The following is a 12,827-nucleotide window of genomic DNA, read 5'->3' on the forward strand; positions in this document are numbered from 1 at the left end:
TGTTATTGTTTTCTTTTGTTAATGTTATTTTTTTGTTATCGTTATTTCTTTTGTTATTTTTATTTGTTTTATTATTTATTTTTTAGTTTCCATTTATTTTTTATCGTAGTTATTACTTTTTTGTAATTATTTTTTTGTTATTGTTGCTATTTTCTTATGTTACCATTTGTTTGTGTTATTCATTTTTTTACAATTTATTTTGGCTATTATCCTGTTTCTTCTTATTTATTTTTGTTATTTATTTATTGTTTATATTTATTTTTATTATTAACTTTCGTTATTATTTATCAATAATAATTTTTTTATTTATTATTTTATATAGAGATTAATATCTAAGAGAGAAAAAAATCCCCAAACGCCGAGAAGTGAACCCACGACCCTAACGCTCCCAATCCGGCAACATAACCACGTAACCACGCACGCATCCACTGACAATCAGCTCTAAACATAAACTCCCTCTTCCTCAACGTAAATAAAACAAGAACAAATATATTTTTTTTCAATCAAATATATTAATATAAATTGCAAATAGACATAAAATAAATTTTCAACCTTAATAGAAAATTAGAAGATAAAAAAATTTAACAAAAAAAAAAGAATAGAAAAACTATTCCGCATTATTCAAAATAACTTTTTTAATAATCTCCGCACACTCATTAATTTGCGATTCATTAATAACCAATGGCGGCGCTAAACGAATAATATGATTATGCGTTGGCTTCGCCAATAATCCATTTTCCTTTAATTTCAAACAAATTTTCCACGCATCATACTTTTCATTAATAACAATTGCATTAAGAAGTCCCTTACCGCGAACAATTGGAACAATATCCTTCGGTAATTTATTTAATTCGTCACGCAATAATTTACCACATTTCTCAGCATTAGCCGCAAGTTTCTCCTCCTCAAGAACTTTAAGTGCCTCGAGTGCAATTTTACAACCCAATGGATTACCACCATAAGTTGAACCATGTTCACCGGGACGTATACACAGCATTACACTGTCATTGGCCAGTACACCGGAAACTGGATAAAAACCACCGGACAATGCTTTACCAAGAATTAGAATATCCGGTTTCACTGACTCATGATCAACTGCTAGACGTTTTCCGGTTCTGCATAGACCAGTCTGAACCTCATCGGCAATCCACAGGACATTATATTTCGTGCATAGTTCACGTACTTTCCTCAAGTAACCGTCCTGGAATGAGAAAAGTTCGAAATTTAATTGAATTTAGAAAGAAAATTTAATTAGAAAAAAATTAAGTTAAAATAAAGTTGATAAGGAAAAAATTGAATTAGAATAAATTTAATTAGAAAAAAATTAAAATTAGTAAAAAAACGTGTTGAGGGCGACGGTGCTCCTTGAGCCGCGCCTGATGCGTGGGGCCAATCAGCGCAGCGTCCGGGCGCTCCCCACTACCGAGCGACTCGCCGCGTATAAAAGTCGGCGCGGAGCTCCTCAACTGGCAGTTGGCGACACGCTCTCACCGCGTGCACGTCTCGAACATTTAAAGAGAGGGAAAAATTTTACTCACTTGCGGTACAACGACTCCAGCCTCGCCTTGAATTGGCTCAACCATAAAGGCGCAAACATTTGGATCCTGCAGGACTTTTTCCAAAGCAATTAAATCGTCGTATGGTATTATGTCAAATCCTGGCATAAATGGTCCAAATCCGCTGTAACTCGATGGATCTGTACTCGACGAGACGGCACTCAATGTTCTCCCCCAAAAATTGCCCTCGGCAAAAATTATCTTCGCCTGATTTTCCGGTATTCCTTTCTTTGTGTATCCCCATTTACGTGACAATTTACAGGCAGTCTCGCCACCCTCGACTCCAGTATTCATTGGCAGCCATTTTTCGTATCTAGTAAAAAAAATATTTTTTCAAAAAAGGAAATGAATCTATTTCAACAAAAAGGGTATTAAATTACGTAAAAATTTTAATTAATTATTATTTTTAATATTAATAAACGAATCTATTTTAACAAAAAGGGTATTAAATTAGTAATTACATAAAAAAATTATTATTTTATTTTTAATAAAAAAAAATACTTTAGGGGAAAGAAAAATTAAACAAATCTCTTTAAAAAATGAAAAGACGGTTAAAATTAAAAGACGTTGATAGAAAAAATTGACGAAACTAAAAGAATTTATAAAAAGAGTGACGTGGTCCAGGTGATGAACGCCTAGACCAACGATCGTCCAGGTTAAGCAATGTTAAAAACGGTTACTATTCGGATGGGTGAACAATTTTTTTTTTTTATTAAATCTCAACTAACCCAAAGAGTTTAGTGACATATTCCTCGAATTCGCCGAGAACATTGGAATAAAATGCCCTTGAGGTTAATGTCAATGTTTTTGCCTGCTCAACGAGTACTTTATAAATTCTCGGATGACAATGTCCCTGATTAACGGCTGAGTATGCACTGAGAAAATCGAAATATCTCTTCCCCTCCATATCCCACATGAAAACACCCTCGGCTCGGCACAATGCCACTGGTAGTGGATGATAATTGTGTGCTCCATATTTATCCTCACGTTGAAATACTTCCTGCGATGAAATTTGTCGAGCGAAAAAAATTTGTTGCTGCTGTAAATTTTGTCTCATTACACCTAATGCACGTGACGATTTTACAGCAACTGTGCGAATAATATTCTCCATTTTTTTTTTTTTTTTTTTTTGAAGAGAAAAAAAGAGGTGAATAGTGAAAAATATAATCTGAAAGAAATTTTAGTATGAGGAAAAATTAAATTATTTAAATTCATAATAAAAATTATGAAATAAGTTATTATAATAATTAATAATAAAAATAATTTATTTAATGATTTTATATTTCGTAGGGGAACATAGTCAGAATTGAACCCCTGCTATTATTTAAAATAGAACTCTAGCGCCACTTATACGCGGACGTGACGAAATACTTGCAATTATTACAATAATTTGACCTAAAATATTACCACTTGCGAGAGAGTCAATGGCGCCCTCTGGCAAGTAAATCTAACGCGGGCTTTTTCAAATCTTAAAATTTATTTTTTCTTTTTTAGTAAATTATTTAACATTGTTAATTGTTATTATTATTAGAATTATTATTATTATTAAAGGAACATAGTCAGGGTTGGACCTTGACTACATTTCTTTTTTTTTAATAAAAGAAATGTTTTTTTTCAAAATTTTTTTTTAAAAGATTTTAAAGACTTTAAAGAAAAATAAGTATTTTTCTTCAAATTCTAATTCAAATAATTGAATTCCTGAGAAATTTTTGAATTTTTGGGAAGAATTTAATAAAAAATCTAAAAGAATAATTGAATCATTTGAAAAAAAATTTAATTAAAATGGTTTTTAAAATAATTAATTTCATTCGAACAATTTTATTAAATTATTTGAAAATAATTGAATTCCTGTGAAAAATTCTAATATTTTTTGTAAATAATTGAATTCTTCCTAAGAATTTTAAACAAACATTTTTTTAAATAATTGATTTTTTCCAGGAATTGAAATTAAATTTTTAATAATAATTACATTTTTTGAGCAATTCCTGTAAAATTGTATTAAAAATAATTAAAATCCTGCGATGAATTTTATTATTTGAGAAAATAATTAAATAAGAATTTTATTAAAATTATCAAAAATAATTGAATTCCATTATTGCGAAAAATTTTATTAAAATGTTTTAAAAGTATTGAATTTCTGTCAAAAATTTGGTTATTTTTGAAAATAATTGAATTCTTGTGGAAAACTTCAGTTGTCAAAATAATTTAACTTTTCAATTAATTAATTTAAAATAGTATTAAAAATAATAATTGAATTTTTGATGAATTTTATCAATTTTTTAAAAAATAATTGTATTTAGTTATATTTAGTTGATTGTGGAAAGATTACCAGCTATTTGAGACTTTACAATTTTAAATTCATTTATTTAATTGAAATTTAATTTATTTTAATTTATATAAATAAAATTAATGAAAACTCTAAATTATAAAATTAATAAATTTAAATTTACAATAAATTTCGATGATAATAATAATAATTTAATATTAAAATTATTAAATCTATAATAAAACTTTTTTTTTATTTCAATTTTGTTTTTTAATTAACTTTTTTCGCAAAATTTTTAGTTATAAAAAAATCATTACCCTACGGAATTCTAACACAAGTTTTAATAACAAGTGATTCTGATAATTTATTTTTGATTCTATCTTTACACAAGTTTCGTAAGATTATAAAACTTTTATCTGATTTGTAATGTCGTTAACTTTTTCTTTAATAATTGAAAAGAAAAAATATATGTAAATATTTATTTATAGATAACTAAAAATTAATAAAAAAATTTAAAAGTAGAAAAATAATTATTACTATTTTTTTATTATTAATTATTTTTATTATTATATTATTTACTATACTCTTGTAATTATAATTATAATAAAAAATATAATAGTAATTTATTTGATTTTTCAATAAATAAGTAATACTATTGAAAATAAACAATAATATTGAAAACTAAAATTTTTGTAAGAGGGGAGAAATCATAATGTTATTGTTTAAACATCTTATCGCATATTCACGAGATATTCATAAAAGAAATTTCTGAAACAAGTGAAAATTAAACTATAGATTGTTACCATTGTCATTTTACAATCGAATTTCAAATTAAATTATTATTTTAATTTACATGTTAGAGAAAATAATAATTCATAAATTTCTATAGGTTATTTATTATTATTATTTAAGGGCATTTGAACCTTGATGACGTTTCAGTTTGTGCAAAGCATGTGTGACGTCATCAAGTTTCAAATGCCCTTAATGTAATTATAATTATAATTACCATAATCATAATTATTATTATTATTATTATTATTATTATTATTATTATTATCATTATTGTTACAAAAAATTAATAATTTTAATGATAAAATTAGAAATTTTAAATTTATAATAAAATTTATAATATTTAGGATATATATTTTTTTATCTAATTTTAATAATTAAATGTATAATTAGCATAACTTTTGATAAATAAAATTTAAAATAAAAATACCCAGTAAAAGTTAAATTTAAAATAAAATAAACTTACCTTAAAATCCTTAAAATGAAGTAAAAATTAAAAAATTGCTAAAAAGAAGTAAAATATTCTCGCTTTGGAATTATAAGATTTCGTTTTTTTTTTGCTATTTTCGATTAAGATTTAGTGAAAGTATAGTCGAAGAATGTTACTAATATATTTTATAAAACTCCTTCTATCACGTCTCGATGCAAACTGTCGAAAGAGTATATTTACTTTTTGTATAAAAGGCCTTGTCAGATTGATAAGAATTATACACCAGAAATTTTCAAAACAAAATTTGCTTTTTGTCATTTTAATAATGAGCAGAAATGAAAATTTTCAAAATCATTAACATGAAAAAAATAAATAAAAAAAAAGAATTAATGAAGAAAAAAAATAAAATTTATAAACTTGATAAATAAAATATTAAAAGAAAATAATAATAACCGATTAGAGTAAAATAAGAGGAAGATTTTATTTTTTACTATTTTATTTTATTAAAAAAAAATTTTTTTAATTTTTTAATTTTTATAATTATAAATTATACTTTCCGCAGATAAACTATTTTTTATTATAACAAAAATTATTTTTAATTTATTTCTAATTTTATTTATTACTTCCTAATGGAGGAAAGTAATAAATAACTTTTTTCTCTTTATAAATAATTTGTTTTATTTAAATTATTTGTTTTACTTTTTTATAAATTATTTAATTATAAATAAATACGATAAATAATAAATATTATAATTATTATATTTATAAATTAATTATACTTTTAATTTCATATTATAATTTTAAACTAATTTTTTCCATTTTATTCATTATGATTTCAATGCCATTTCAAATTATAAAATTTATTTATTTTTTTTAATTAATTTTTTTATAAATATTTCTAAATTTTCAATTTTACTGCAAATAATTAAAAAACACTTTTTTATAAATATTTTGTTCATAATAAATTTATTTCTTTATAATTGAAATTTCTTCAAAAAAATTTTTTTTTAATTTTCATAAAGAAAAGTAAAATGAAATTTATTTTTATTTATTTAAATTTTTTCTTTTCTTCCAAATTTTAAATAAATTTTTGATCGAGATTAACGTTTAAAAATTTTGGTTTTCTTCTTGAAAATAAAAATTTTTATACAAGAGGAGAAAAATTATTGGAGCAAAACAAATATGAATTGAAAAATATAAAGAATTCGACTCAAGTTCATTCGTAGCGAATAAATTTTTTTTTTATATCACAAATTGAAATTAATAGAGCAAAACATTTGAAAAAAATTCGGCACTAAATTTTTTTTAAACAAAAAATAATTCATAAAGCGAAAAAGAAATTTTTTTTTCAAATTTATTTATTAAAAAAAAATTTTTAATTTTTTTTATATAAATATAAAACTAATTTCAAGAATTTGTTTTATATAAATAAATTTTAATTTGTTTTTTGTATTACTCAATAAATTTATTTATTTAGGTATTTATTTTTTATAAAATAAATAAAAAAATAAAATTTTCTTTTTTCGAAACAATAGAAATTTTTTCTTTTAATTATTTCGAAATTATATTTTTTATTATCAGTTGATTTATTAAATTTATTTATTGGAAAATGAATATAATTTTTTATAAAAATAATTTTTTCAAATAATGATAATAATTTTTATTTCAAATTAAGGAGGAAATAATTTCTTTTCAATAAAAAATGATGATGTATTTTATTATATAATAATATTTTTTAAAAACGACAATAATTATTTTATAGTTAAATAAAAAAAATTGAAATTTTTTATTTAAATTAAGAGGGGGGGGGTTAAATAAATTTAAAAATATTTAACAAGAAAAATAATATAATTACCCCTACCCCAAAATTTGTTTTTATTTAATGAAATATTCTCAAATTGTAAAAAAGAATTTTACTTTTTTAAATAAAAAGAAAATTTATATTATTAATTAATTAATTATTATTTAATAATCAATTATTAATTGATAAATTATTTATAATAATAATTACAATCTAACAATAGTAAAATTTTGATTATTTATTTTATTATAAATTCCTGTCCATTATTTTCATTTTTTCAATTTTATGTAACAAATATTATTTATTAATTACCAATATTTATTTATTTTGTTTAAATTAATTAATTTAAAAAAAAAATTTTAAGCAATTCAAATTTTTTTTTTGGATTCGAATTTTTAAATTTATAAATATCTCTAAATTTGTTTCCTCTCCCCCCCCTCTTATTTATTGGTGGGGATAAGAAAAATATCGTAAATCGTCAATTACTTTGAATTTCGATTTTAAATTTGATCCAGCCATCAACGAATAAACAGTATTCTTGCTTGTTCATTAAAATTAGAAGAAAAGTAAGTTAATTTCTTTTTAATCATTTTTTTTTTACTATTTTTCTCTTTCTTTTTGAAAATTATTTATTTTTACAATAAAATTAAATAATTTAATCTAACAAATATATTTTATAATTTTCATTATTTTGATTTTTATTTATTTTTATTATTTTATTTTTTATTGATAGTGATATTTTTGTTTTCTCTAATTTCGCGGTGAAATTTTTTCTTCTTGAATAAAAATTTTATTAACAATTAAAAATTTTCCTTTTTGTTCTTTTATTTTATATTAGATAATTTGTTTAAAAAATAAATATAAAATATTTTGTTTTCTTTTATATTTATTATAATTAAGTGATTGAATAATTTTGAAATAGAAATTTTCTTTCTCAAGGTCAATTCAATAATGAGTTTGATAATAGAATATAATTAAACAAAATTAACTTTCAATGCTTTGCCCAAAATTTTAGACTATTTCAATTTGTTTTGATAAAATTTTTTTGAATATTTTTCAATATCAAGAAAATTAATAAAATTAATGTTATTTTTTTTTAATAATCTTTGAATTATTCTTTATAGAAATATTATTAATTTTTTTATTCTTCAATTCTCTGATTTATAATTTTATTACATTTTTAATTTACTATTAAGATTTCTTTCGCAATTTTATGATTTTAATTTTAATATTTTTCCACTATAATTTTTATTTATTTTTTTTTATTAAAAATTATTAAAAATTATTTTTTGATTTTTATTTCTTGTTTCTTAAATTTAATCAATATTTATTAATAGATATTACTAATATTAATATATTTATTACAAACAAAAATTAAAAAACCATAAAAATTCAATTCAAAAAAATTAATTTTTTTCAAGTCTATTTTGCTCACAAAAAAATTGATTACAAACGGAAATTAAAAAATCGTTTAAAAAAATTAAATGTTTAGCAAATTTTTTTGTGAAGAAAAAAAGTATTTTTTCCTCTCCTGATAAATTATTACAAACGGAAATTGTAAAACCATTTAACAATGTAAAGAAAAAAAATTACAAAAAGTACAAGAAAAAATTGTTTAGAAATTATAAAAAAAAATTTTTGTATCTTCATCAATAACAGATTTTTTCTTTTTTAACAAAAAAAAAATATTTTTATTTCCAGATTTTTATTATCAAAAATGTTGAAAAAAATGTTGATATTGACGATCTGCTTACTAGCAGTAAAAACCGTGTTGACTCTACCGATGGCAATTGAATCAAATACTACAACAATGCTTCCACCAACAACCATCATCACCATCAATACCAATGATAGTGACACTATTACAACAACAGAAGAAATGCCCATTGAAAAAGCAACCGAAAATATTATTAAAAATGAAATGACAAAACCAACAGTAATTATGGATCATCATGAAATTGATGCTAAATTTGCATTAAATTCAACTAAAAATAAGACAGAAAAAATTATCGTTAAACGATCAATTATCACCATATTTGATGTGAATGATGTTGATGATGAAAATCTTACTCAACCCGAATTAAAAAAAATTGCTGAAGAAAGTAAAACTAATTATGATGATGAGGATGATGAAGAAGAAGAAGAGACAATTGCTGCAGATGTTGAAGAAGTTTACGTTGGCGATGCCGTTATAATTAAAGCTGAAGATATTGCGAAAGCTATGATTGCAAGTGAAGTGAAAGTTAAAACTGAAGATATCGAGGAAATTATAACTGAAGCTATTAAGGAAGTTACAACTGAAGCTATTGAGGAAGCTATAACTGAAGCTATTGAGGAAGCTACAACTGAAGCTATTGAGGAAGCTATAACTGAAGATATTGAGGAAGCTACAACTGAAGATATCGAGGAAGTCACAACTGAAGATATCGAGGAAGTTACAACTAAAAGTTACTGAGAAGAATTAACGATTTTTTGAAAATAGAAATTTGAGGTAAATTGATATTTAATATTTTTAACTTTAAACAAAATTCTACAAGATTCATTATTCAATCATCTAATTTTTTTACTGTATTTTTAACTATGCAAATGAAATTTTGTAGCACAATTTTAAAATTAGTTTAATTTTAACTGTTAAATAATATTAATATTAATAATATTTGTAAAAATAATAATAAAATTATTACATACTTAATAATATTAATAATAAAATTATTATAATTAATGTTATTTACAATTTTTTTAAAAATTTTTTTTTAAATTTAATTTTTTTTTCTTATTATTTAAATTATTAGGCCATGAGGCCTAACAAAAAAGTTTAAGATCTTTATTATTTTTATTATAATTAATATTATTAATAATATTAATAATAATAAAATTAATTTTTTTATATTTACAGGCCTCGGATTGACTTTAACGAACAAAAAAAATTCCCCTTAGTCAATTAAAAATTGAAAAAAAGTCGAAAAAGTCGTTTATTTAATTTATTGCTGTCACAAAAATTTAATTTTGTATTTCCCTTATTCTTCACTGATTTTTAAACTCAATTAATCAAAAATTGAATAATTTTGCTAAATAAATATTTAAATAAACTTCTTATTTCTTTTTTCACCGGAAATAAAATTTAAAAAAATTAAACTTCTGAAATTTAATAATTTCTAAAATTTAAAACTATAACCCTTTCGAAAATTCAATTATTTTCTACAATTTTTAACAAAACTTCATCTCTAAATCAAATTATTTATGTCAATTTTTAATAATTTTTCGAAATTTCTTCGAGAATTCGCAATTATTTAAATACAAAAATTCAATTTTTTTTATAATAATTGAAACCGTTCACTTTTCTTTTTAAATATATTAAAGGTAGAATATTTTCAAAAACTTGAATAAAAAAATTCGTAAAATTAACTTTTTTCAAATATTTATAAATCATTTTTGAAAGACAATAGTTTTACAATTACATTCAATTAAAAAATGTAAAAAAAAAAATTGGTAAAATCTTTTAAAAAATAATTTAAATTTAGTAAAATCTTTGAAAAATAATTAAAATTTGATAAAAAATCTTTTAAAAATAATTGAGTTTTCTAAAAAATATATTAAAAAATAATTAAATTTTTAAAGAATTTTAATTATTTGATTTCTCAGAAATTCCATAATGGTAAATTTTTTAAAATGTTAATTTTCTTTGTTCGAAGGTAATTGAATCTTAAAAAATTATGATAAAACGAGTATTAGTTTTTTTTATAAATATTGTAATGTAATTTTTCGAAAATTATTGAAGAATTTTTGTATTATTTAAAAAAAAATAATTTTTTGAAGAATTTTAATTAAAAATTTTAAACATATGATAATTTTTTTCAAAATGTTATAAATAATTTTTAAAAATTTTAATGTTATTATATTGTGTATGTGCTTGAATTTTCGGAAATATTGAAAATATTGAAAATAAGTGAATTTAAAAAAAAATTAGAATGAAATAATTCAGAGAATTACTTTTTTTTAAAACTATTTTAATATTATTTTTAGAATCTAATTTGCATTCATTTTCATTTTTATTGAATTTACACTTGAAGATTATTCATTAAAATTTTTGAGAATTCAATTATTTACAAAATTTTCAATTAAAATATTCTTTAAATTAAGTTAATATTTAAACATTGTAATAAAATACTTAAAAAATGATTTATTTTCCATTAAATTTTACAAAATATTTGAAAAATTTAATTAGAAAAATAATTCAAAAATAAATTTTCAAAAATTTTAATAAAGAAATTCGAAAAATTAACTTCTTAAAAATATTTCTAATTTCTAAATAATTTTTGTCCAAAAAATTGAAATTTGGTAACATCTTTTCAAAAATAGTTTTTAATTATAGGCAAATCTTTGAAAAAGTTATTGAAATTTGATAAAATCTTTTAAAAATAATGGAGTTTTTAATAAATATATAAAAAAAATAATCAAATTTTTGAAGAATTTTAATTATTTGATTTCTCAAAAATTCCATAATGGTAAATTTTTAAAAATTTTAATGTACTTTGTTCGAAGGTATTTAAATTTTAAAAAATTATGATAAAACAATTCTTAGAATTACTTTTTTATAAATATTGTAATGTAATTTTTCGAAAATTATTAAAGAATTTTTGTATTATTTAAAAAAAAATAATTTTTTGAAGAATTTTAATTAAAAATTTTGAATATGATTATTTTCTCCAAAATATTAAAAATAATTCTAAAAAATTTTAATATTATTATTTTGTGTATGTATTTGAATTTTCGGAAGTATTAAAAATATTGGAAATATAAGTGGATTTTAAAAAATTAGAAAGAAAAAATTCGGAGAATTACTTTTTTCAAAACTATTTTAATATTATTTTTAGAACCTAATTTTCATTCATTTTCACTTTTATTGAATTTACACTTGAAGATTATTCATTAAAATTTTTGAGAATTCAATTATTTCTAAAATATTTTCAAATTAAAATTCTTTAAAAATTAATTTTTTAAAATTGTAATAAAATACTTGAAAAAATAATTTCTACTAAATTTTACAAAATTTCATTTATTCAAAATATTTTTAATTGTATATTTCAAAAATTTAATTAGAAAAATTATTCAAAAATAAATTTTTCTATAAATATAAATATATAAGTTGATAAAAGTTACATTTGTTTGAAAATAGTCGAAAAAAGTCGAAAAAGTCATATCCGAGGTTGGAATTTATTCTGAATAATTTTCTTTCAATTATTTTTTTTAGGAAATGAAGAGGATTTTACTGACTTATTGTAATTTTTGAATAATCTACATGAACGTGAATTTTTAATCAACATTGAGCAACGAAAAAAATTGTTTTAGTTTTAATTGTCAGAATTGTACTTTATAATGATTTTATAGAAAAAAAAATACCAAAAAATTTTTTTTTTTAAATGAAAAGAGAATTAAATGTAGAAGTTAAAGAGAAATTTTTAATGAATCTGTAAAAATATTTTTCATTTTTTAACTGTGTGAAATAAACAAAACAAATGTGACGATGAAAAATTGTTTTTGATTTTAATATACAAAATGACCTCAAAAAAAATTTTAAAAAGTAATTAAAAAGAATAATAGTAATTTAGTATTATTATTATTACAATTATTATTGTTAAAATATATTATGTGTATAATAATACAAAAAATGTTATTAGAATAATAATAATAATAAAAGAGAAATTCGTGACTATTTCTTTGAGGCATAAAATTTATAATTTTGTGGAAAAATTTTATTACAAACGAAAATTAAAGAAACATTTAATAATGTAACTAAATAAAATTAATTGCCTTGCAAGAAATTTGTTCATAAAGAAAAATATTTTTTAACATTTACTAAAACTCTAATAACAAAAATTAAAAAACAATAATTTTTAACCTCAAAGAAAAATCGAACTTTGTTCAACTTATTTTAAGGCGTGGATTCTTATTTCTTACAAAATAATTACAAACGGAAATTAAAAA

At 20.4% G+C, this 12,827-nt stretch overlaps 2 protein-coding genes across 2 annotated transcripts; one reads left to right on the forward strand and one right to left on the reverse strand.

Moving 5' to 3' along the window:
- Positions 1-280: 280 nt before the first annotated feature.
- On the reverse strand, positions 281-5,270 carry LOC122506632 (ornithine aminotransferase, mitochondrial). Its single transcript, XM_043618936.1, has 4 exons — positions 5,078-5,270; positions 2,285-2,724; positions 1,539-1,869; positions 281-1,201 (listed from the first exon to the last, which is right to left on the reverse strand). The coding sequence occupies exons 2-4, from the start codon at positions 2,665-2,667 to the stop codon at positions 608-610; spliced, it is 1,308 nt and encodes a 435-aa protein (XP_043474871.1). The 5' UTR covers positions 2,668-2,724; positions 5,078-5,270; the 3' UTR covers positions 281-607.
- A 2,023-nt stretch (positions 5,271-7,293) lies between these two features.
- On the forward strand, positions 7,294-9,329 carry LOC122506619. Its single transcript, XM_043618918.1, has 2 exons — positions 7,294-7,408; positions 8,544-9,329. The coding sequence occupies exon 2, from the start codon at positions 8,560-8,562 to the stop codon at positions 9,295-9,297; it is 738 nt and encodes a 245-aa protein (XP_043474853.1). The 5' UTR covers positions 7,294-7,408; positions 8,544-8,559; the 3' UTR covers positions 9,298-9,329.
- The last annotated feature ends 3,498 nt before the right edge of the window (positions 9,330-12,827 follow it).

The sequence above is a fragment of the Leptopilina heterotoma genome, unplaced genomic scaffold (assembly GCF_015476425.1).
Source record: "Leptopilina heterotoma isolate Lh14 unplaced genomic scaffold, ASM1547642v1 Lhet_43, whole genome shotgun sequence".
In the NCBI taxonomy this organism is placed as follows: domain Eukaryota; kingdom Metazoa; phylum Arthropoda; class Insecta; order Hymenoptera; family Figitidae; genus Leptopilina; species Leptopilina heterotoma.